Source organism: Vidua chalybeata, chromosome 9 (assembly GCF_026979565.1).
Source record: "Vidua chalybeata isolate OUT-0048 chromosome 9, bVidCha1 merged haplotype, whole genome shotgun sequence".
NCBI classification, from domain to species: Eukaryota; Metazoa; Chordata; class Aves; order Passeriformes; family Viduidae; genus Vidua; species Vidua chalybeata.
In genome coordinates, this window is record NC_071538.1 from 21,228,951 (window position 1) to 21,255,233 (window position 26,283).

General features: G+C 35.9%; 2 protein-coding genes across 3 annotated transcripts; one reads left to right on the top strand and one right to left on the bottom strand.

Moving 5' to 3' along the window:
• Positions 1-463: 463 nt before the first annotated feature.
• On the top strand, positions 464-9,412 carry C9H1orf146 (chromosome 9 C1orf146 homolog). Its single transcript, XM_053949917.1, has 5 exons — positions 464-1,558; positions 3,805-3,898; positions 5,028-5,196; positions 8,136-8,214; positions 8,666-9,412. The coding sequence occupies exons 1-5, from the start codon at positions 1,490-1,492 to the stop codon at positions 8,783-8,785; spliced, it is 531 nt and encodes a 176-aa protein (XP_053805892.1). The 5' UTR covers positions 464-1,489; the 3' UTR covers positions 8,786-9,412.
• GLMN (glomulin, FKBP associated protein) lies at positions 8,782-26,272 on the bottom strand. 2 transcript variants are annotated; one of them, XM_053949907.1, is made up of 20 exons: positions 26,205-26,272; positions 25,881-26,018; positions 24,526-24,649; positions 23,935-24,060; positions 23,121-23,240; positions 21,963-22,071; positions 20,493-20,739; positions 19,922-20,021; positions 18,743-18,930; positions 18,210-18,263; positions 17,377-17,407; positions 16,905-16,994; positions 16,314-16,355; positions 16,148-16,221; positions 15,752-15,836; positions 14,865-14,971; positions 13,664-13,727; positions 11,500-11,623; positions 10,070-10,152; positions 8,782-9,936 (listed from the first exon to the last, which is right to left on the bottom strand). In XM_053949907.1, the coding sequence occupies exons 3-20, from the start codon at positions 24,589-24,591 to the stop codon at positions 9,829-9,831; spliced, it is 1,818 nt and encodes a 605-aa protein (XP_053805882.1). In that variant the 5' UTR covers positions 24,592-24,649; positions 25,881-26,018; positions 26,205-26,272; the 3' UTR covers positions 8,782-9,828. The 2 variants fall into 2 exon arrangements, with proteins under 2 accessions (XP_053805882.1, XP_053805881.1); XM_053949906.1 differs by having other exon boundaries at positions 14,865-14,974.
• Between the last annotated feature and the right edge of the window lie 11 nt (positions 26,273-26,283).

Below are 26,283 nucleotides of genomic sequence, written 5' to 3' on the forward strand. Positions count from 1 at the left end.
ACTTATCAGGAACCTAAATCCTGTATTTGTATTTCTTTGTAATTACATTTTAAAAAATACATAAATGAGGTTCATTTCTTCTATTTTAAAATGCCCTAAAAAGTGATTTTAAAGAAAAAGCTTTTACTAAAATATCTGATTATTGGTAAAAATACCCATTTCAGAAGATAGTATGAGAAGCTAGACTCGTGCCTGGCTAAAGAGCGGAGCTGGGTACCAGTGCTTTTAATGGTTCAACGTCCCAGCTCCTCTTGACCATGTGGAAGTGTTATTTCCTCTTAACATGATTAAAAAAGAACACACCCAGGATTTCTTTTTCACTGAACGTACTGCTGTCTCTTGCATTTGCATTCTTGTCCTGTGAAACTTCTGTGTCTATATGTGAAAAACGCCAATCACTTGGTTTTTAAAATTTTTAAAGTTTAATAATAACAAAATGGTTATAAAAATAGTAATACAATTAGAGTAATAAAAATTTAGAGTTAGGACAATTACAAGACAATAAAAAGCAAAGAGTTATGGACGTCCGGATGCTCTCGGGCACTTAAGCCACGACTAGCATGCCTTGTGAACAAAGGAATCACCTTAAAAGCAACAGCCTGTTGCATATACAAAACACTTCATGATTATGCATATATTTTATTTAAAACAAGAACTTCGTCTGGTACTTGCCAAAAAGTTTCTGTTAATTCCCAGGCGCCTTTGAGTCTCAGTCAGGCTTGAAGAAGTTCATTTCTGTTGATAAGGAAAGCCATAAATTCCTCTCCTCTGGAAAATTTAGGGGTTTCTGTAATTGTTATCCTTGTGCGAAGAATTCCTTGATTATTTCTTGAGATAGTTAAAAAGAATCTTACATAGTATAGTTTCTATTTTAACATTGTGTTATAACCTAAAAATACATTCAACACACTACTTGAGAGAATTAATACAGCATAACTTTCCAACATTACACATATAATATTCATTGTAACTATTGCGTAAAGCCAATCATAAAATATGCATTTTTCACATATAGACAATAACGCGGCCTGTTCTTGCCCACAAGCAGCTGCAGAACTTGCCCATTACGATCATTCCGTCGAGCTGCGGGTTCCGGCGCCGCGCGGCTCCTGCTGAGGGCTGAGGGCGGGGGCCGGGCCCCGCTCCGTGCTCGCCGCCCGGCTCCGGCTTTGCCGCCCGGCTCCCGCGCTGCCGCCCGGCTCCCGCGCTGCCGCCCGGCTCCCGCGCTGCCGCCCGGCTCCCGCGCTGCCGCACCAGGACGGCGTTCAGGGCGGGAAGGGCCCGGCTGAGGCTGGCGTCGGCAGCAGCTGGCACAAAGGCTGAGGGGAACCTCCAGGCCTCCCCTCGCTCCTACCGGCGCTCCGCTGGTTTTTAATCAGCTTCAAACATCTCACCTCGTTAACTGGTGGGAGTATTTGTCGTCTCTCTTTTCCCAGTCCTTTCAGAAGTGACACCTCACTGCAGAGCTATTAAACCACTGAAAAAAAAAATGACAGAAAGTTGTGGGCAGGAGCAGACAAGGTGGAAAACGACGGTCATTATGAGCACAGCTCTGCAGGTAGGATACCCCTTGTCAAGGCCAGCATCTGACTCACTAGGAACGGCTGAAAGAATTTCCTATATTCTGTATATGGAAATATTTTATTCGATGTCAATTAATACAGCCTTTTCAGGATAAATCTGATATTAGTCTGAAGCTCCTTCTATTAGAATACTGGTTATTTTTGTGTCCAACTGTATTTTCTCCTAGCTACTTCCATATCTATTTGGTATTCTTGCCACCTGCTATGTTACACTGCTTTAGGATATTCTCCTGACTCATCATTTTTGTACTGCACTGATGCCTCTTTCAGTTCGCTCTAAAATTAATTCCATCAGAAATGGGGCTGAATTTTCTTAATTTCTCCCTAAATACTTTGATTTTTCCTATACAGTATCAACATGGGGGTAGACAATTACTCTGTAAGTACATAATTCAGTTTAAAATACTCAGTCTTACAGTTATTAATATATATTTTTATCTGTTAACATCAGAAGCCTTGACTCAGTTCCCAAGTAAAGTGAAAGGGTATGTCAAGGAGCAGGTAATTAGCTTCTGCAGCTGAGGCCAATTTCATGCCAGCTGGCGAGAATTTAGAGGCAAGAGAGCTTTGATTCACAAGCAAGGATGTCTTATGCTAGCTTGGCTGACAAGGTTATCACCCCATCTCCACTGTGTAAATAGGTGAACCATGTTGAAGTAATTCCTGAATTGCCTCAGTTTAAAGCCTATATTAACTTGCCTGCTCATTTTAGAATTTACAGCCTGTAAACTGTGCATGTTTGTGCCATAATATGGTGGGAGGTAATGGATGGCAGTGAATTTCATCAGCTATACCAGTATAACTCACTCCTACCCCCAGCTCTACTCAAAACTACTGCTCTTAATAAGGCCTCCTCATAAGCAAAGCAATGGAGGTAACCAAATACAAATCCAAGATGGCTTTTTGTCACAGCACATGCCACAGTTGAGACAGCCACAATACACAGAGTATCACCATACCATTCCAGAAACCTTTAAGCATTCACCCAAACAGAGTAACACCTTACCACATCAGAAGGCTTCAGCTGTCTACCCACACGGAGTTACATCACTTCAGAAGGCTACAAGCTCAGCCCTTCTTGTTCTTTGTCCCAACCTTTTATAGCCTCATGTTCATGCACTGCCCCTGTGTGCCCTCTGTTCCCTTTGGTGGTTGCTCAGTGCCCCTGGGCACTCCCTGGCTCATTGCTGTCAGTGCTGCTCACCTGCTTCTCACAGCTGTAGTCCATTAGGGATGAGGCTCTACTGCAGCCCCACTCCCAATTATCACAAACTCTGTACATACAGCTTTTCTGTACCAGTTTTGGTTATGAGCTATTATTTTCAAATAGATGTTATTTACATTTGTACATTAAATAATTCAGTAGTGGCTTTGAAGCTGAGATTTTTTTTTTTGCAAAATGTAGCTAAACCTTACAAGCAGTTGCCACTGAGTGTAGCCTTTCCAGACCAATTGAAAGCGTGACATTTCTGGTTAATGTCTCCTTCAAGGTTCACTTGCAATCCAGATTTACTCTTCCACTAAATCATGGCACTTCCCTATGTAAGCAGGCTAGCTGTGTTTTGAATGGGTAGGTTAAAGAACATGTTATTAGCTAAAAAGTCTCAGTGATTTAACCTTTAATATATGTGTGTTTGTGCAGCTTCTGTGGAACATACTGCAGAAGTGCTTTTTGCAGGCTAAAAAATACATCCAAACACATTCCATTCTGTAGATGATTATGCTGCATAGTGCAATGTTCTAGTTTTCCTGTGTGGATTGCATTCTGTCAAAAAGCTTTAAAGAAAATCATGTCCCATACAGAATTTCTGAATGATTTTCCAGCTGAGATGCTGACATCTGTGAAAATAATGCAGCCTAATTAACCAGTCATAGAAACACACTATATGATCCTCACTTCTGCAAATCCTCTTTTAGCACATCTTACCAAAACAGAATGTAAAATGTTTGACCTTCTTTATGCATTATGCAAGAGTTTCCTAAGGCAAACTGAACATACACATACATAACTGTTATTCAGTGTTTGTAACTTCCAATCAAATACTATAAAATTGATCAGGTTTAACATTTTAGTACTTTCTTTAATTTTAAGTGGAATGAAAAATACTTTTTTGAACAACAGTGCCAAAGGTCTATCTACAGTGGTGCAGCAGATGCTTTAAGAATATTTCAAACTTGTTGGCTGAAAACTTTTCAAAATAACCTTTTAAAATTTATTTAGGATCATGACATTTCTACAGTTCTGCAGAGGCAGCAACACCGAGTTCGATATTCAGAATCAGTGGAAACTGGATCTGTGATTTTTCCTCTTTCTGGTACAGTACTTTAAAGTTTATGCTTTTAAATCATAAAATTCAAAGAAGTACAGAGTCAGGCCAGTCATTGAATTGTGGGCTACACTAAACTGAATAAAATCTACCTTGTTGGGATGTCGTGCAGTAGTGGAAGGAGCTGTGCTATGATTATATGTAAATCAGAGGATGAAATAGATAATGTTGGGGATTAAACACTTTAAACACTTTCATTGTATTTTTTTTTTTTTTTTGGACATATAGAACATCTACATGAGATTTGGTGATCATCAGCTGAACTGCTCAGTAAATTTGTGTTATAACTGAGCAAACATGCTAAATGCCACTAACATGTAAGCTGCCATCAAGATCTTTAGTATACATGGCTGTAAATGTAAGAGTGAACCAACACCTTTGGCTTTCAACTTCCAAGTTGAATTTGCACAGCTGGTGGTAGCAGAGGAGGCAAGGAAAGGCTTGAGTGGATTTGATTAGGAAATCACTTCAACTGTAAATATGAAATAGTTGTTTTCCCTTTTTAGAACAGATGATGTTCTAGACATGTAGATGAGATACTTCCATTTTCCTGAACTTTAAGGACTAGCACATGTGATAGTTTGAGATAGATTGAGATAGACTTTTGTATGCTCAGGTGTTAACCCTCCTAAACTCAACCTTCTTTACTTTCCCTTTCAGAACAACTTAAGCTGACAGAGCTGTAAATTCATTTTTCATGGTAGACAGTTTAGCTAACCTTTAAAATTTTACAACTGTTTCTTTAATTTAGAAACAGGCCTTCCTGAGCTTTTCAGTCAGCCTTTGCATTTGCCCCAAATTCATTCCATTATAGCAGTTACTTGTTCCTGAAGCATGTGCTCTCAAAGGCATTCAGATGTGTCTACTTTGAGAAGATGGAATAGCTGGTGGTTTTTTGATGTTATGGTAGAAAAATAACCTGAGATATTTGTAGTTTTATCTTAAAGCTATTAGTCATCATTGGCCAAATCTCCCTGTCAGAGATGTGGAAATTCATTCATTCATTCATTGTGTTTCAAACTAATGGTTGCTTTAAGAATTGTGCTTCCCGGTTTGTGGTGAGAACTTAATCCTCTTACTGCCATGACCTGTACACTGACAGCAGTTTCCTCAACAGGCATTGCATTTATGCTGTCAGACACTCAAGACTTTCTTAGGACAGGGGAAGAAGAGTTTTCCAAAAGAATTCAGAAGTTCATAAATATCCATCGGAACAGCTTTTTGGTTTTGTCAGCTGCTCTTCATGGACCAGAAGAATGGAGTGTCATGTTCAGGATTCAGAGAAGGTATGATTTCAACATCAAACTGAACTTCATATTGCTAGGAACAAATGAAATAGCAGTCTTGGATTTGGAAATATTATTTTAGGAATAAACAGGACAAGAGACAACGGACAGAAACTGATGCACAGGAAGTTCCACCTGAACACGAGGAAGAAGTTCTTTACTCTGAGGGTGACAGCACTGCAACAGATTGCCCAGAGGGTGTGGAGTCTCTCTCACTGGAGATATTCCAGAACCATCTGGATGCAATCCTGTGCAGTGTGCTCTGGGATGACCCTGCTTAAACAGGGAGGTTGGAGTTGACACACTATGGTTCTTTCCAATCTTACCCTTTGTGAATTATATCAAAAATACACAAATTTTATTTTACTAATGGACTGTAAAAAATTATTTAAAGTATTTATTAATAGCAAATAAAAAGAATACCAACTGAATCAATCTGACATATCACAGGTAACAAAAGAGGATGTTCCTCAAAACATAGCAAATAAGATTCCTTTCAAACAGTTTAGGGCTATGTAATACAATTATTTTTAAATTTTTCTCTCAAATTGAAAAATTAGACAATTTTCTTCGCTCTATAATCATATTTTCATGGTCATTTTCCAGAGCAGGTAAGTTTATGTCATGAGAAAAAGCTTTATTGTAAAGTACAGATTTTTTACCAGCTTTTAAAATGTTTACTTGGAAGACCGTCTGTTACACTGTGCTAGAACAATTAAATAATCAATGTTATTTTACACCAAAAGTATAAAACTATATTAAAATTGGTTTAAAACTTTTATCTCTGACTTCTAATGAAGTTTGAAAATTTGAGTATTTTAGTACATACCAGCTGACAGCAGTGATCAGACTATGCTCCATGTCCATGCTTGTAGTCAGAACTATTTTCTTGTACGTACAGTAGCCTTAAGTGCAGTTGATTGTTACTCTTGGCCTCAAAAAAGCAGCTATTGTAATGAAGTCTTTGATCTCTACCTCCTTAAGTAACCAGGACCAGTTCCATTAAATCCTGGGCATACTGCCAAATGCTGATGAATAAAGAGTGTATGAGATGAAATGTAAGAAATCTATTACCTGTTTGTGAAAACGTTGTAAATTTTCATGAGAGGTTTTAAAAGTTCAGCCACCATTCAGCAAGACCAGTATTCAGGTGATGGCAATGCTAATTCTCAATCTACTTTGTGGTTATGAACAATGTGTTTTGTGCACATGCTAATCACTAAAATGTGATGGTTTAGAACTGTATTACATTTGGCAGGCAGTAATTTTATTAATTTTTTTTTCATTGCAAGCAATATCAAATTGATGTTGACAAGGGACAATTATATATATAAATATATTTATATATTTAAATGCATGTGCTTTTTTTCCTACCTGGCAGCTTGAAGTTCTGCTACTGTTTGTAAATCACTGACTGAGCTTGTCCTGGTGGGGTTGAAACTTGTGCCATGTTCTTTGAAACTACAAGCCACCTGCTGGATTTGTTAAAAAACAAAGCCCCTTAGTATTGTCAGGTTGTCTTCTGTTACTGCTTCTTTCTGCTTATCTACGGTTTTGCTGCAGTTGGGGAAGTGTTATTTTTTATTAACAAGAAAATTACAGGATTCTTGTTAACAACATGAACACTTTATGTAGAACTGTGTATAGCATGGAGGAAGTAGGAGAAAAGTAGTGTTTATCATCACAGCTTAAATGAGCATTCCAAAAATAACCTTAGTACATCTGTATGCTAAGTTTTAAATACCTTGGAGGAAGGGCCAGACGTGTTCAAATGATCAGTATTCTGTCCATACAACACTAAATTTAGACCTGCTGTTATTGGAAGCAAAACTGTTTATAGATTTTCATGGATCTAGGTAAATACATATAATTGTTTCTTTGTTGCACTTAGTTAATTCATGCTTTGTTTAGCCCATTCTAGTATGAGCAAAATTGCATCAATTTATTTCCCTAATCTCAAAATGTAAATCCAACCCTTGTTCCTAGATCACATTTTAGCAGAACTCACCAGGGACCTGAGTACCTATGCTTAGAGAAGGACAGTTCCTGTAACATTTATTTTTGCTAATTAGAAGCAAGGGCAGACAAGTTCAGATGAGCTACCTTACCAGCAGGAGGTCTTAATGTGAATGACTCCAAGTCATCAGACAGATTGCAGGGAAGAACAGGTGGCAGGCACAAGGGGAGGTCACAGGGGACTATGCAACTGAGCAGCTGGGCACTTCATCTGCCTTATTTAAATTCATTTTGGTTATTTAAAATTCCTCATTCTTTGTTGTGAAGTCCTTCTCCTGTTTTAGCTCTATGACAGAAAGCAGCAAAGGTAACGTCATTGTTACAACACACTTAAAGTGCAGTTCTTAGGGAGAGGCTCTGTGCTTGCCTAAGCTTTGATGTCTCTCCTCCACAATTTCACTGAACAACAACTCATGCTACTATTTTAAATCTTTAGATCCTCTTCTCAAGAATGAATGCATATTAATTGTTTTATTTATAGTGCACTACAAAGATTTTGTTCAAATTCTGAAGTATTTTTAGCAGTGTTTTTAGATACTTTGCTGAGTTCTTCCACAGCTATAAAAACAACCCAAGTATTTTTTGCTGCCACTGAGAAGAATCTTCAGCAATATCACAGAAGAGGGTTTAGCTCTCTCTGAATGTACACATGCTTAAGAAGTGCTGACTGATTGTTGAAGAGACCTAGATAAAGAAATGAGCCCTTCCAAATCCCACCTAAATAAGTGATACAGAAATGGGACAGATGGCTTTACAAACAGCATGAATGCTGCACTTGCCTTTCAGAATAAAAGCAGCCTTCCCTGTAAGTAAAACTGCACACTAAAAAGCTGTTTAGTTCATGAGGGAATGCTGTTTGAGTTTTATGGCATAACAAATTAAATACATATCCTAGAAGTAACCTTATTTATTTTGACGTGCAGATTCCTGGGCAGCAATTTACGTGTAATACCAGTTCATAATCCTGCTGAAACTGTTAAATTAATGCTAACTATGGCTAAGGTAAGTCCAGTTGCATACACTTAAAAACATTAGTGTATTACTCAAGAAAACTACTTGTTTTTTCTTAATGGAACTTTTGAGGTTATACTGACCACACTCCATTAATACACTAAGGTAGGACTGATGCTCTGATGCATTAGCTGAGTCTTTAAACTACTGTTAAAGGTAACTTAATAGCTCTTAATAGCATCTGAGAAAAGAAATTAGATATCTAAGAGCTTGTTTGGCTGCTATTTACCATTGTTAAGTTAGGATGTCTTCACTTACTGTTAACTCCTGTTGAAATACTATCACCTCTGTGTACAGCATTCCTGAACACCTACCTGAGAACACACAATTCAAACTTCACTGCTAAATAATTTTGCACTTCTACTATTGGAAAAATTAAATGTTGAATATTCTATTACCTGAAAGTCACTGTTCTAGTCATGTTATTTTTCTTTTCTCTAAGGTAACTTCCAAGCCACAAGCAGATGATACTCGTTGCAAAATAGACATGACAAAAGCCCAAATAATAGAAAAAAGTCCAGTTTGGAAGATGCTTCAGGAGTACCAATGGCACTGTAATTAACTTAATATTTGGTTTTTTATTCATAAATAGAGTCCTACATTTTAAACAAAATATAGAATGTTCTTAAAAATATAGTTACATTTCAAAAGACTACATACAACATATGCATTTGGCATGAAAATTTGTATTAAATAGCTATACAGTGAAAAATAGCATACTTGATACCAAATGTGCTTTCTAGGAAGGGGAAGAAAGTGGTTTAGCTGTACTATAGGAAAGTCATCCTTATTTTTAACTTGGTTCTGACCGTAGAGGCTCATCTGTTTATTAATAATTTCCCAAAAAATTTACTATATCTTAAGGAAAGCTGTACGATTAAAGATAAGGATGATCAGAACAATTCAAAAATCCAGGTATCCCTAAAAACAGCAGCTGTATGTATGCAACCTTACACTTCTGTTTTTTAAACATAAGTGTTATCTGTTACGTTACTAAGTTCTAACATCTTACTTGGCTCAAAGTTGATGTGTTTTTCTTCAAACCTGGTTTCCTTTGCCACAATGTTTTTACTATCTATAGATAGGATATTCTGTAGTGTTATCTATCTGTACCTTACAATCCTGTCTGCAAATAGAGAAGCTTGTTTGTCAACATTAAAATGTGCTAATAAAATATCTTTTGCTTAAACGGGGCTTTTTAATTAATGGTTCTTCAATCACTTGATAAAAATCTTTGTAATTCACAAAACCAGTCAGCAGCTATTACCCAAAAAATTCTGAAAATTAAAAAAAATAAATGCCTAACCATACCTCCTTGCCACAGAGAAGACCACACCTCGTTTTTTTTTTTTAGTTTCTAAGCTTAAGAAAAAGCATCAAATTCTGAAGAGGAGTAAACAGAGTATGTCTGCAAATCACATGCAACAAGAGCAAAAGTAAATAAAAAAGAATAGCAACAAGACTTATGAAGTGCAGCATTTGCAGATCTTCTGGAGGCCACTCTAAATTGCTCTTCTTTAAAGGGCCGTAGCCTCCTTTGCAGCTGAAGTCTCATAGTCCAAATGATCTTGTCAGGAGTATGTTAATTCACACACTTCAGCTGCCTTAACTATTTTCATCCATTACAGCTTTTGTTTTCACTTCAATGAGTTCTTCTACCCGAGCTAGAACACTTTCTATTAAGTCAAATGTGAAGAGAGCTGAGTGTAAAACCTGAAATGACAAGGAAAGATGAGTGGTTTTTTTATTAGATTTTTTTTTACCCATTTTACATTTACTTCTGTCTCAACATTGGGAAAAAAAAATGTCAGTACTTCTGAGTGACTGAAGGGAAGTGCAAACTCACTTGAAGCTGCATTCCAGTAGTCATGGCAGGCATCTTTTCCCCACTAACAGTTAGAGAGCAAACTGCGTTAGAACTTTGTGCCTCTGTAGAAAAAAAACATGAAGAAACCAACATGACCCTTAGAATTAAAAGAATATTTAAAATATCAGCATTTCATGACAGTAATTGTTAAGAACAGAAATCTAGGGATTGACAAAACACATGACAGAGGGTGCTGAACCTTAAGAGGAAGACAGAGTTGGATGATATCTTTATATAACACAAATGCCTACATTACTAAATAGGCAAGATCTGCAACTGGAACTAATTTTATAGAGCTCACATGCTATCTGGCCCAGTTTTGATACGTTTTTAGTATTTCCACATCCAAGGAGATGGGAGGAGGTTCTTTAGCTTAATGAATCCAGACATTAAATACTTATTTTATTAAGAAAAGGCTGCAGGCTTCTCTGTTTCAGAGAGATTACTTGCAGCAGGCTAAACTACAAGGACAGGTCTGAAAAATAAGGGGGAAAACATTTTACATTCAGACCACATATTTGAAATTCAATGTAATGCTTACAAAGATTAAACACAAGGGAAGAAAGCTAAACCATTTACTGTTACAAGTTAGATGTTCTTTCCCAAACTCAAATTTCTTAATACTTTGTCAAAGGCTAGAGAACTGTAAGAGGGATTTAAGAAAAAGCTTCCTGATTAATTTTGAAGGATTCCCTTTAGAGAGATATCCACAGGTTGTCTTGAGAAAAAAGCCCCCTTCTTTGCCTCATAAGTACATAGTTTGCAACAGAAGAGGATAAGACTAGGAGCAAAAAGCTGTATTGACATTTTTAGTAGCAGACACAAATTCCTTGGGCTATCTTAATTATACTGGAGACCACAAGGAACAGAGGATCTGACACACAGAGAGATTGCCTAAAGCAGCTACAGCTCTTGTGCCCCGTGCAATGTGTCTGCTTAACCCAGAGCAGAATCTGATTCTGTGTGTCAGATTAAAAAAATATAATGTATTTTAAAAAATGAATGTAATGCTTCAGGCTTTAGAGAGCACTGTGACTTATTTTTTTCTTTTGTTAACCCTCCCACACCTGGTATGAAAACTAAGGGTTATGTATTCAGAGAAACTTAGTTTCTCCTCTGAAATATTAAAATCAAAAGTATAAATGCAGAACAAGTTCTGAAGGTCTTCATGTGACTATCAGTTTTCAATAAGATTTACAAATGTGTTGACAGATAAGTTCATATTTTTCTGAGCAATTATGAAAATTTTTAATATAGCAACTACTGAATTATTATTTGAAATTTGGAATAGTGGCAACAGTTAAATAAAACCTGATCTATGCAGCATTCACCAATTCCTCATTTCCAAAGGATTACAAAAGTTTCTACATATGAACAAATCTAAGAACAAAAAACCAACGAAAACTGACCTTTTCTGTTTTCTTTCTTATTTTTAATTTCTGCTTCATAATGTGCTTTTGACATATTGAGTCCTACACGCAGCGGTTTTAAGAAATTCTGCTCTATCTTGCCAAGCGTGGTCCATACACCAGTCTAGTCAAACAGAACAGAGAAGGTTACAAAGCAGTTTCAATGAAGCATTGCAATACTAAGCTTTTGAGCACAATTTCTTGACTAGTCTTTACAATATCCACTTCTGTGGTGGGAGGAAAAGAGAAAAAAATAATTCAGAGTCATGCATTTAAGAATGAACAGCATTGTAATGGATACTTCAGCTCCTCTTCTTCTTGCCTACATTATTTGTTGTTTGGCCAATGAAGCAGTCAAAAAAAAAAAAGGATGAAGAGGGAGGGAGGACATAGTGTGTAGCTGGTAACTACAGCAATGGAAATGCACATTTTCAGCTTGTTCTTGTAAGCAAAGCTAAAAGAATCTTGATGTGTTGGAGGGAAGGTTCAAGGCCCTTTCTCAGGCTAGCATCTCTACAGCAAGTTAATGGCAGTTGTAGGCTCCTCTCAGATAATTCAGCAGGAAAAGAGAACAAATATTTAAATTAACATTCCTGAATAACACTGTATTGCAATGCCAAATGAAAGTTGTGATAAATAGCATGCTTCCCAATTGTCTAGATTGCATTTTAAAAGCACTGTAGGAATGTTACTGGATATGCTACTCTCCCTTCCTTCAGCACAGTAGCCATAGTGACAACAAAATTCTCCCCAGTTTGACATGGGCAGAAAGAAGGAGTTTACAATAATGGCATTCAGGAAGCAGGAGGTGCAAGGAAAAGATGCTCAAAACCAAGGCTGTTCAGGCTTACAGAGACGAAAATAAGCTTGGGTTTGCTACAAACTGCTGTAGAAAGAAACAAATACAAAGCAGCCTTTGTGTCTTTGGATATAGGAGCCATTTATACAACTCCTTTCTCCAGGCAGTATCCTCAAAGGGCAGAATAAGGACAATAAAAATAAGAATTTTCAATTTTAAATACAGTGAATCCACTGTGGATTGTGGAAAATTTCACCAAATTTTAATACTAGATGACACAGTTAACAGTTCAAATAAGAACAGTAATTACTTCCACCAGAACATGGCTTAAAAAAATGAACTTTCTAGAAAAATATTTATTTTTAAACTTGATTAATGAAAATGCTTGCTACACAGCAATCAAAATATCTGAACTGACATGGAAGGAGGCATTTTCTTTCTGCCTCACTTGCACTGTATGAAGAGAGACAGGGAAGAAGTCAAGAAGAACTGACAGAGGCTAAATTTAAGGGAGAATCTTCAGAAGATGTGATGCTATTTTTTCCTCAAACTATATGGACATTCTTTTTGTCAGGTACTAGGCAGCACTACAACAGCTGAGAGCTACTACGTGTAGTTTTTTATTAATAATAAAAGAGGAATTCTTACTTTTCTTACAAAGCTATGTATTTATATGTAACTGAGGAGACCATTATGAGTAGTTAAATAGCAGTCACCCCTTAAACATGACAAACAGATACAGTCTACCGCTATTAACTAATTACATAAAGAGTAAATTAGAAATGCACCCACTGAAAGCTATTTTTGCTTTTCATTTTCATGATGGTTTCAGCAATCAGTACTAGTTATTTTACTGTAATTCTAATTAGATTAGTAACATTATTGGGCACTTATAAAATTTATTCCTAGATCTCAAATTAGTCTAAAAGTAGATCAGATTTTTTTTTCTGTATTTTAGAAACCAGAAAATTATATTATTATATTATTATTGCCATAAAGATATCCAGTTGGTGGTTTGAGGGGTACCAGCAAATAAATAAGCAAAAATAACGATTTTTTCATGTGGGAATACTTGTTGGGTATGTCATTTTGTGGTGACATATTCTAATTGTTATGGAGATAGATCACAGTTCAACAGGCAGAGTAAAAGGATTAGTTTGTTTGTAGGAACAGTATATATGCAAACAATTTCATCAACACAAAGGAACATATCACATATTTCCTAATGTCTTAATAAAAGCATCACTTCTGGGGAACCATTGCAAAGAAAAATGCAAAACCCATGTTTTTTGAATCAAGGATAACAGTGTACATGTGAATCCACCTCTCAGCTAATCAATCATTTTCAAATCAAATAGTACGTACTTGATTGTCACTTTCACAATCCTTAATGACTAAGTATCTCAGCAGATTCAGTGATGCCATAATCCTGTGAATTAAAAACATACAGATACTTATTAACAGGATCAGAATTTTAATTTCCATTAGCCAGACATGCTAGTATGGAGTATCCATACAAAAAGCCACCACCCGTCTGTTGAGCAGTACAGCTCCACCTAGAGCACCAGTGTGTAGTGATGTCCATACAACAGTTCACACTTTGCAAGCAAAACTGAAACTCTCATCAGATTGCAGAAGGCTGGTGATTGTGAGGCAAAGAGTCCCCTCAAGAGACAGAACCTTATCACAGAATTTCTAATAGGTATCACTGGTGATCCAAAGTTGATTTGAAACCAGTATGACAATTTTCTTTATTACGGTGCTGAATTTTTACTTTGAGTGTACTTTTTAAAATAATTTTTTTTTGCTTTTTGTTTTAACATACTTTTGAGCAGAGATTATTTACTGTTTTTTCCAGATACCAAGTACTAACCATCGTACTTCTGGGCTTTTTTTAAGCAGGTATGTGTCCATCTGGACATTACCTCCCCACTGATTTACAAGCCCAAGCATCACCATATTACTTATCATATAGAAAGACCTACCCTATATACACAAGATATTTTTCAGACACATTTCAGTTATTTTTTTATTTTTAAATTATTATTAAATTAAAACAGCAATTATTTACAATTCAGGTAGATCTGTAATCCTACTCATGAGATACTGGATTCCCAGTAGCAATCTATGAAACTGCCTCAAAGATGCCTTGCACCGCAGGCTGCATCTAATTATTATTCCCCTGTATCACATTAGACCCACACCACATTGCTTTTATTCCTTCAACTGCTTCTGCAGATAGCTGACAAACCATACATTCCTGAGGAAATAATGCTTTACCCATTAGTTATGTCATTTCACATCTGAAGTCTTACATCCCTGGGGAATGAAGGAGAGCATCTTTTTTTATTGTTAAAAAATAATGTAATGGCATTGTGACATTCTTCTATGCAGAGCTGGTTAAAATGAGTGACCATTTCCATTTCTAGTTCCAAAATCTTAAAATACGTTGATATTGTCACCTCATTAATTACATGACAGCATACATCGTTGTAATAAGGTAGTTTAAAAGTCTTTTTTAATAATGAAGGAAGAAGAAAAGCTTTTAACTGTGATTATAACCCACCTGTCCGAATTTTGCAGAAGATCAGTCTCAGCACCTTCTGGAAGTGAAAGTACTAAATCTAGAAGGGAGATCAGATGATGTCCTGTAAACCAAATGTTGTCATACTCCTTCTAAAAAAAAATACAAAAATTTCAGCTGAGTGCAAAATTTAGGTCTTAAATACTGTAACAATAACTTGCATAAAACAGAAAAGTTAAAAAAAAATATCAAACACTGTAAGAAATGTTTTCTAATATTGACCTGTGAGTGAAGTACACAAACCAGCCTCTTCATATTTTAAAATTTTTTGTCTTTTTGACAGCCAGGAAAGAAATGGAAGAAATGTAGTAAGAGAAATCTGAAGCTGCATAGTAAAAAGTGAATCATTTAGTTTTAATTAATTTTCCCAACTTTCTGGTATAATTATCATAAAATATGAGATTAAAATGGCTTTGATCCTGCCCAGCCCTTCCTGATAGATTTATCATTTGCAAAGCACTCGTAATAAAATGCTGACTGTCATCATAAAAGCAAAGAAAAAATTAATAATTCTATCTGAACTGTAATATTTGAATTATATTTTAAAAATGAGGAACTGTGGGGATAAAACAATATACTGAGCAGTTCCACTTTAGGAAAGAAATGTATTTTCAAGCACAGAAAATGTAATAACTTCTTAGAAAAATGCAATAAGATAGTGCAATTAAAAATACAACTGTAAAATAATAACCTAAATATGCAGAGACAGAAAAGGCCAAACTAATGTTTTTAATAAAATTTTCTAATCTTATGTATCTTTTCAAAGTGGATTTTTTTAGTGTATCACTCAAAGTTTAAGTTGTAGACATTTTCTCAATATCATACTGATAGAGTTTGAGAATTTTGGTTTGTATTGGTAACAGCCTCACCGTTAATGCTAAGTGAATCTGATCTTTTATATTTTTAATAATGTATCCTTCCACACCAGCATGGTTGCTTGTCTTCAGTAAACACCTTCAAACAAACAAAACAAAGATATAATCTCTTTAAAGCTGCCCATAGAGTTAGCTCAAAAGTTAGATACCATTCACTAAGTGGGAGTTTTACCATAGAAGAACAGTATGACTGTGTAACCTTTAAACACTGACTTACATAAGACAGCTAATTTTATATGAGGCAATTGAAAGTCATTATTTATCAAAACATTAACATAGTAAAATTAATGTGGCTTATCAGATGGAAATTCTGTCAGAGATCAATGTATGGATGCAATTAAGCTGCACTAGGGCTGATATTACACAATCTACAGTAACTTGGATGCATACCTGAATAATGTGTATTTTCCCTCTGTATCAAACTTGTCTATTAACAACTGCAAAATATTTAAACTCTTCTTTCTCTAAAGAAAACAGATATGTTTATCAGATCAATTCTAAAAAAAATTAATTCAGCATTCAGAATCCAACTGATTCTGTAGGCCACTTGACATACCATATGCTCCATGGGACACAGGGTCATAATCTTCACCAAATCCTGCAGTCAGAGAAAGGAAATGCAATTTATAATTACATACAGATTATTACATTACATCACACTGACTAAAATCTACTCAAGACTTTAAAAAAACAAACCAAACAAAAAAAACCCACAGCACACTTGGGAATGTCCAGGGAATAGAAGATTCTCATCAGAGAAATTCATGCTTGCTTCAGTGGTGCAAATCCCAGGGCTGATCTGCAAGAACACTATATTCTTGTGCTGCTGCTTCCAGGTAAGAATGTAGCCAAGCAGAAGATTGGCAAGGAGGAGACAAAAACAAGCAAGCACCACCTTTCAACTAAGATCTGTGCCCACCTGCTTCAGTGACCTGCACATACACTGGGTGTATTTTAATTGTCACTGAAACTTCATGCTGCAGCAGGTAGAAAAGACACTTCTGTATAGCAAGACACTGAAGGTTTCAATTTAACAGCACAGCTGTATAAAGGTCCAGTAAGATACCCTCTTCTCAAACACCTAGAAGACAGCTAGGTATTATTTCTAATCAAATTTTGAAGACTCCTGTACCCTGTTTCTTATTACCTGAGGTACATTAATAAAGTCTCTGAGTTCTAGATAGTGATGGAGAAGGCTGTTATCTTCCATTCTCAATAAACAGCTCTCAAACAGATCCTGCAGGTGTGGAAAAGAAAAGGAAGATGTCAACAGTATGCACATATACAGGACATGAATCTATCAGCTTAACATTTCATAGCTAAAAAACAGCCTTCACTCATAAATACTCATTCGGATATTGCAAATTCCAAGCAGCTACATTTATAAGTGATAGCTTATTTAACAGTAATTTAAACATTTATGCAGGACTGTAAAGTTCAATAGATACAGTTATTTGTAAGACTGAAGAATACTTAATTAGCCTCAAAATATTTCTGGAACTATTATCTGAACTATCAGTTATACCTCTCTAAGAAGGAGAAACAAAAATCTTACCATTCCGTACACTGAAAAAATAAAAATTCTAACATCGAAAATTTAATTTTAAAAAACAACTTACTAGTCCTTTAGATAATACAGATTCTTCTTTTCTAGAAAAAAATCAGATTTAAGTTGTGAATTAAAAAGACAGTTGATATTTCAGAAGAAATAGTAGAACAGAGGTCAACAAGAACTTGTCCCTCAACAATTTTCATTCCATTTTTAAATATAGAATCTTTATTACTCTTCCCAAAGATTTTTAGAATAAACTTGCTGATGAGAAATTGAACATTAGACTCATCTCTTCACAGTCAAAAATTACTTTTTTCCCATCAGTATTTAGACGTGCTCAAAAGCAGTGCCATCTCCCACAGGTACTGAGACATTGAGTACCAAAGAAAATGAAATGGTAAGCAGTCAGAATAGGAAACCTGCCTTCCATAGCAGTGCTAGAGGCTGTTTGGTAACACTGCTGCTTATGGAAGGTGAAATAATCACAACGTATTAGTAAAGTTTGGTTTCCTTTAGAAAGCCTGACCTTCAATCATTTTGCATATCATGTCAGAATGCATTCAAATAAGTATTTTCACAATAGTTGCCTTTGGTAATAATTGTTATAGAAGGGCAAATAAGTATACACTGTAATTATTCTGCATGTGTTTAAACTACTAATTTTACATTTTCAGAATAAAGTTTCTAAAAATGTTATCACAATACAAGATGAAAACAATACATAAGTGTTTTGACAACTTCTGCTTCCTAATAAGATAAGCCATCTTGTAGTGAAACTTGCCATTTTCATGCTCAAGTTTATAAACCTCCTCTGAATTTCTCTACATTTCAAATTTGTTTTTTGAATTACTGTAAGAGATCACACTCACTATCTAGACCTGCAAATTCCACAAACCCTACCTTTTCAGCAGCACTTCAATATGTGTCATATTGCACAGCAGAAGGTATGAAGGACTAGAAGAGAAGAATCCAGCTACATTAAACTGTATAAGCCATATACATTTGCACATAATTAATATATTTGACAGGATTAGTATTATTTTAAAAATTTAAAATCTCATTCTAAAATTATTGATTTTTAAATAGATAAAAAAAATTTAAGTCAAATCACTGTTAAGAACTCTTATAGGGAAACTATCTATAGATCTGTAAATGAACAATTAATACACATTAATTTTCAGCATGTGACTAATCACAGTAGTTTCTTTTAAAGGATAGCTCATCTGAAATTAAACTACACTAGACTAACCTGCAGGAGTATGTTCTTTATATAACATAAGTTACATAAAATATAAATGCATAAATACTGACATAAAATTAATACTACTGAAATACAGTTTTCATTCATAACTATTCACAAATAAAGTTCTCTTCCACTCAGAAAGAATCTTCGAAGTACAGACTTACAATAAGCAAGAAAGAATGGTTCTTACCTAAAAACCACTGGAAAGCATTCAACACCAAAATGCTGAACAAACATCAGATATGACAGACACGCCAAAGAATCAGCAGAATTCTTTCGCTCTATGTCTGCAAACTCCTGATTCTCCCAGTGTGGACTTTTGCCTTTATGATGTACAAACACTAATGGTATCAATTCTCCTATATTCCACAAAATGTCCTAAAAAATAAAAACAGATTTCCTATAGTTGCCTCTAAAATAACTGTATGCCAATTCAGTTTTAAAGCTCTAACTGTATTTACGTACATTCTCTTGTACAGCATGCATATAAATTAATATAAATGTTATGTTTGTAATATATAAATTAATATACATAGGTGGTATTTATGATATATGCACAAACACACAAAAAATCCTGGAGGAAAAATAACTAGTGTTAGAAAAATGTTACTAAGTTAGCAAAGTCAAGCACACAAAAGTTAGCAAAAGAGAGAATGACAACCATCTATAAACTCCTAGTTCATCTTCCTTATCCCCAGTGAGTAACAATAGATTCATGAAAACATTATGTTACCAAATCTCTGTGTTTTTCAGATCACAGAATACTCAGTATTTTGGTTTTTTTCTCACTAATCAATATGGAACACAACATTTAGCTGCTAAAGGCAAGCCCTGATTTCAAGTTAGATTTGCTTTGTATGGCCTTTCTTTCCCATTATACACAACACAGGGAACACCTGACATTTGTACATCAGAAATACTACAGTGGTTACCCCCCCACAACCTTCATGTGGCTGAGGACATAGTGTAACTCCTCTTGTACATATTACAGAGAAATGGGGAGATCAAGGTCAGCTCACTCTTCTGGAGTTGTCCAAACCCAGGGTTGTGCCATCCAGGATGGCACATTTTGGAAAATTAGGATTATGCAAGATGTCATACAGTCTAAGTATGACTTACTGACCTTAGCTTCAGCTCTCACTACTTAAAGCCATAAACAGAGTATTGACAAAGAGAAGAAAAGGTAATTCATAATTAGCATTAAAAACATGGTTTCAGACTGTGCCCAATAGGATATATCTTACATAGCTCATTAAGTCACCCCACTAACCAATACAGAAACCAAAATGAGCACTAGAACAAGTTAGAGGCAATTGTGAACTAGACCACTGGTTCTGCACACACTGTAATTCATTTCCACTGCACTCACTATAATTTCAGCTGCAAAATGTCGAAAAGGATGTTCTTCAATGCCCTCAAGTTGTTCAAGCTGAGCTGTCAATAATGGGTATTTCAGGCTTTTCATACAGCTGAAAAAGAAAGGGGTGGAATAAATCACCAATACAGTCATAAACACAGACTACAATAGTGTCACTGATGACCAAGAATAATGCCTATATTCATATCAGCTACTGCTATTCAAGGTATTCCAAGGAGAATAAAAAAAATAAAACCCCAACATCTCCTGTAGAAGCATTTCTTAGACTTCACCTCCAGACTATGATTATTTTCACTGTTGGAAATATGATGAACAGAGGAATACCAACTCAGCTTCACAATGCAGCAACTAATAGTTCTTTACCATTTCCCTCTACTAAACAGAAAACATAAATATATAAGAACTATTTAGGGGTTCTTTGTCGAAATATCACATTAGTTAGATACATGTTGGCAGCATTATAAAACACTAAAAGATTATTTATTTGCTACCTATATAATAAATGCCTACTATTCACTTTGTTAAGTTACAGGAATACATAGCACAGACATAAAATGCTCACAATTTTATTAATTCTTCTTTCAGCTCCATGTCATTGTATTCTGATGACTTTTCCATATTTTTAACAACTTCATTCACAAAAGGTTTCGCAAAGTCCACCACTGCATTGCAACACTGACAGAGACCAAGTCTATCTTCTTGGATTTGTTGTTTTGTATAAGGTACAGGTAAGGGAGTGAGCTGATTCATAATCATGGCCAATGACAAACCCACTGAATAGGCCTTCTTGTTCTGAAGTTTCAAAAGCACTGGAGGAAAGAAAATAAAAAAGGGGAAAAGCAGAGAGAACATTTTGAGACATTATTATTTACTTAGTAGAGGAAAACATGAAGAAAAACAATGTGACTAGGTAAGGAAACATTTTGTTTTCAGGGAAGGAGAGAGACTGAGACCTGAAATCACATGAGCAAATCCATCAAGACTAAACATCTTCACCTAGTTTAATATACTGTAGTTAACATGTATTTGCAAATAACAAATATTTGCAAATAACAAATATTAAATCTGTCCTGCATTTCAATGTTCTTCCTTTCTCCACAGCACCAGGATATGGACTAAAAAAAAAAAAAAAAAAAAAAAAAAAAAAAAAATCTGTTTTCTAGAAGTGGGCTAAGTGGAATGATACATATCTGACCCAGAAATGCATTTATTACTTGACTCCTTTTGTGCTTGGCAAAACCAGAGACAATAGCCCAGTTTTTTTCTGCTGAGAACTGACTCTGGTTTTTACTCCATGGCAAAAATAACAGACACTCTCCCAGACTGAGGAAGCAGCACCAGAGGCTCTCCACTTTAACTGGACTCAGTGCAGACTAATTGCAGTTTGGCTATCCAAAAAACCACGTATTTATCTTGTTAAATTTTAACATAATACAATAACATATCCTGGAGACTGCTACAATCAGACTTCAACTTGATATACAATACTTAATTTCATCTCATATAACAAAGCAGAAACTACTGCTTGTTACCCACTTAAGAGAGTGGCCACACCCAACATTTTGAATTTTCATATGTAAACCAGAATAACACTCCCCCCTCACCAGTAAAGTATTTCAACATGTTTCAATCAAAATGTCATTTTTATACTATAAAAACATAGAATTGCATGTTTTAAAAATCAAATAATGAAAAATTTCACAAATCCATGTGATTTCCTATTTCTGCAACGACAGTAGGAATTCTTTACACCTCTAAATAAAACTGTCATAGGACCACATTCTTGTAAATGATGAAAAATAGATGAATATTGCTTTTTCAACTGCTGCTATTAGTTCCATCGAAAATGTTTTTCTAACAGGCCAATATAAGCATGCAATTTATGCCTTGTGTTATTTGGCAGAATATAATAGACTGGAATGCTTGTCAGGACGGATTTATTCTGAAACCATTCCAGCAAAGGCTAAAATAAACTGATAAATAAATGAGAGAATAATTTAATTCAGAAATCACATGATAAACTGAATCCCACCTGTCTGCAAAGGCTGAAGCAGTAACATGACAGTTTGACACACTTGCTCTCCAGAGGTCTGCTCAATCTGCTCAAGTAAACCCAAAAAAAGTTCCTTTGGATTGCAGAGCTATAAAAGAGGAGCAATGCATATTTTTAAATAATCATGGTCATAATCAAAAAAATAAATCACATGCAATACAGAAGTTCCTGAGTGTCAAAACAGAAGATCTGTACATCCAAGATAAGATTTAAGAAAACAAATATGAAACAGTAAGTACATGCCTACAATTAACAACTACTTTAGAGCATAGCATAGAGCTGTGTGTACACTTTCATATGACCTGAAAACATGTAACAGTAAAAATTGACATTAAACCTGATTTTAATGGGCTGTAAAAACCTCACAGTACCTCTGCAAAGTGATCCTTAGGAGCAAAGAGAGAAGTAGAATTTGAGTGTGAATTTAACTCAAGCTACAAAGCTTGCAGGTTGGTTTTGAAGTGCATAAATGAAAGAGAATGAGTTTTTACAGGTTAAAACATTTTTCTGCTCCTACTCCATCAGAATCATGAGGTAATGATTCTTATGTTGAGGAAGGGTGAATGATTTAAGGGAAAGACTTTTCCGAGTGGATCACAGAAAAAAGAACAATAATACTATTCAGACAGAGATAAGTGGAAAATGGCAAGGTCTTGCAGAATGGTTTTGAAACAACTAAAGAGAGAACATGAACACATAGACCTTGAATTGGATACTACAATACACATTCAGTATAAGTAAGCAAAAACTTACTTATACTGTAAGTTTTACTCAAGCTAGCTAACTCAGGTGAAATTGTGTCCTTTAGACCAACTTAGCTCATTTTCATGTGAAAAACACACCTTGGAGGCTGAGCCTACCACTTCCAAACAAAGAGCCCTACCCACTGAACACACAACATGAATTCAGAATTCTCTGTACCTTTAAATTGAGGTGAGGGAATGTTAAACTAAGTGCAGCTTACCCAAGAAGTGATGTAGATTCGTTATGCAAATATTGTCAGAATCAAATAGTATAAACATGTTTGTGTAACTGGCCTTTGGTGTACTAGCTTCATGGATTCATGATCTAGTACCCCTTTTTATGCAGAACTTCCCTAACAGTGTTGTATCATGATCATGTAGTCCAAAACCATACCTGTGCCAACTGATCTAATATCCTCAGGCAGTGTTCTCGCTTATCATCTTCTTGTTTGTACATAAAAATACATCTAACAAGAGGAGAAATGAGATTCCAACCCATATTCTTGATGATAACCTAAAAACCAGATATTCAGAGAATAAACCAAAACTGGATGTCTTCTAAACCCAGAAAGATTGTATATATAAAGACCAAAAGCAACAACAGATCAATGTCCTGGTTGTAACCCTTACTGTCACTGTCACTGAATATTTAGCAACTGCTACCATAATTTGACATACACTGTATTCTCTCCCCGTACCTATAAACACAGCTGCATGTTTTGCATAGTTTTCTTCTAATTATTGATGTGTCAATATATACTTCTAAACATCCGTGACAATACATTTAAAATGGGACTGAGCAGAGGAGTTGTGCTGAAAGAACACTTGAAAAAATTATTCATGACGGGATTTAGACTTTCAGTTGTTACTCCAAACTCACAAAATTCAAAACCAGATTGTGAACCCCACCTACCAGATTGTGAACCCCATTGCTAAAATATTCTACCCTTCCCTTTCTTTCTGAATTTCCTATTTATCTCTGCTCAATTTGGTATATTGTCCCAGCATCCCTAATGCCCACAGACATTAGTATTTCAAATTAGCATCAGCCTAGTTGGCTCCTACAGTTGGCCAATATTATTATATCCATTTATGGTAGGCTGACCCCCAAGAGCAACTAAGCACCCCTCAGCTTTCCCCTCTTAATAAGCAGTTTTATATTTAATGATGTTAATAAACACTAATATGTAGTGCAAACCTAAACTCACCTTGTTTTTCTCATTTTGAATTACTTCTAATAATTGAGCTGCATATCCATCTTCCAAACATTTCTGACCTGCTACCTGAAACAGATTAAAATCTTCTCCTTTGAAATCAGCTTCTTCCAGAATTTGCTAGAAAGAAAATATGAATGTTTAACTTCATACTTATCAAAGTCAATTAAGAAATAAGAAAATCCATGCTTTCATTTCAAAATTACATATAATATCATTGTTACTTTTATACATTTTTCACATATTAAAAAAGCTACCAAGTTACTACAGAAGACAAGGCAGTATTTCAATAGCACTAAGTCTAGACTACAGGCTTCTGTTTGGAAGATACGTTTTCTACAACTGCCAGCTTTTGTTCCTACGTACAAGAACACTTTCTTCTCCAAGAAGCAGAAATAATCAAGCATCTTGGGATAAGCACCACAGAGAAGTCATTGAAACATGGAGGCTCAACTTAGCTGCCCCATGAAGAGTTCTACTAACAGCTGAATTGTTTTTTGAGGTCATTTTGGCTTTAATTCTAATTTATGAAAAGAAACTCACACTACTGACACTTGTTACTTCTAAGGAAAGAAAACTACTTACGCATCTTTGTATTATGGCTAGAAGTTCATCAACTGCCATTATAGTTTGACTGTGTTCTTCTGGCATGAAAATTTATTATAAATTAAAGAGAGCAGTATTATATCACACGAATTGAAAACAGAGGCTGAAAAATAATCACATTATCAAAAAAAGTTAATGGAGGAATAAGAACAATCTAGACAAATATTAAAACTACATAATTAGAAAATAAGGGAAAACTAATTTTTATTAAGTGTATGCTATATTATTCTACTCCCCATATTTGCAGGAGACAGTATTACAGACAGGAAACAATCTGCATTCTATGTACAGGGAAACAATTTTTCAAGTACTATCTGGGTCATCTTAAGCAGTGTGAAGGTTTCAGTGACTACTGCAGGCACATACATGGAAAACTGCAGCTAACACAGAACAAGTCTGGGCTCACTGCACGCCAAGCAGGCACGCCCATGACACACTACATTTTCTGTGACTATTCTGACCAGAGGAGCTTCTGCTCAGCCCTGACTGGAACACACTAACCCACTATCTGGGAGGTGAAGGCACTGATCCAAACACCATGCCTGTTTATATCAACAGTCCAGTCAAGATTACATATGCAGTTTCACTTATTTCTTTCTAGTGCCCAGGTTGGACTAGTTCAGTGGCCTTTTACCTCAAGGTATTAAAATTTAAAACTTTCTTGCTAAAAACAACAGTTATACACTTAAGTAATGTCAAGTACGTACCAAGTTTTATGTAGCCAGGACCATGAATTACAAATACAATCAATCCTGGTTATCCCATGTGATATATCATAGCAGCAGTCATAATCTTTATGGTTTTAAGTAATGCCATGGGCCTAAACCTGGTTATATGATCATTATGACTGGCAATTACCCCTACACCTGGTTAATTAGGTAACTATTCATCGAAACAGAGGCATCTCCATGCAATGTCCCGAGCCTTTCTTCTTAGTTTTACCTAATGTGGTGGGTTGACACTGGCCAAATGCCAGCACGCCTACATGAGACAACACGCAGATAACGAACCTATCTAGATGCTCACAAAAGGCGACAACTCACAAAAGCTTAAAAGGCATCTGTGTGTGACCTTCTTTATTCAAAGAATAAACAACTCATTTCCTATTCTTCACAGCCCACTTTGACATCTGTATGTCACTGAAACCTACCCTTTCTAGCCTGTCATTTTAACCAGATCATTACCACATACTTTCTTACCATCTAAGCTCTTGTACTATCTAAGCTCTTCATTTTACAGAATGTTACTAATCCCACCAAAACAATATAACATACTTTCGAACACCAGTAGTACTGTTGCATTTTCAGCCCTCAGTAACTTGACAATGTACTTACAGCCTTGAAACGCCGTCCCAAGCACCCACCGTGTTGCAGGGATTTACTGGCTGAGCTCGCAGATGGTCTCCGGCCTTAATACTTAATCCGGTTTCCAACTGAAGCTTTTAGGAGGTTTCAGCGGCAAGTGAACAGCATCTGAATCATGTGAAACGTTCTATTAATACTCACCAAACTCCCTCCTAATAAACAGATACCCCAGCCCCTTCTCTGGGCGGTACAATACCCAGGTTGGGACGAAAAGGCTGCCAGCTACAGCCCGTAACACACGGCTGAATGAAAAGCCACAAGGGCAGGGCAGGGCACCGCACGGCACCTCCCCACCTCAGCCCTTGCCAGAGGAACCCCTCAGCTCCGCGCTGCCGCCTCTACCGGCCCCCCCACGGCAGCGGCTCCGCCCCGG

What these genes read in the sequence shown, in the direction of transcription:
- C9H1orf146 (XM_053949917.1), top strand. Translation starts at nt 1,490, where the DNA reads ATGACAGAAAGTTGTGGGCAGGAGCAGACAAGGTGGAAAACGACGGTC. An exon ending in TTATGAGCACAGCTCTGCAG is followed by an intron (nt 1,559 to 3,804) that starts GTAGGATACCCC and finishes AAATTTATTTAG; the next exon opens with GATCATGACATTTCTACAGT. An exon ending in TGTGATTTTTCCTCTTTCTG is followed by an intron (nt 3,899 to 5,027) that starts GTACAGTACTTT and finishes TTTCCTCAACAG; the next exon opens with GCATTGCATTTATGCTGTCA.
- GLMN (XM_053949906.1), bottom strand. Translation starts at nt 24,591, where the DNA reads ATGCCAGAAGAACACAGTCAAACTATAATGGCAGTTGATGAACTTCTA. An exon ending in AAAGAAGAATTAATAAAATT is followed by an intron (nt 20,022 to 20,492) that starts GTGAGCATTTTA and finishes TTTCTTTTTCAG; the next exon opens with CTGTATGAAAAGCCTGAAAT. An exon ending in ATTGTGAAAGTGACAATCAA is followed by an intron (nt 11,624 to 13,663) that starts GTACGTACTATT and finishes CTGTTTGACTAG; the next exon opens with ACTGGTGTATGGACCACGCT.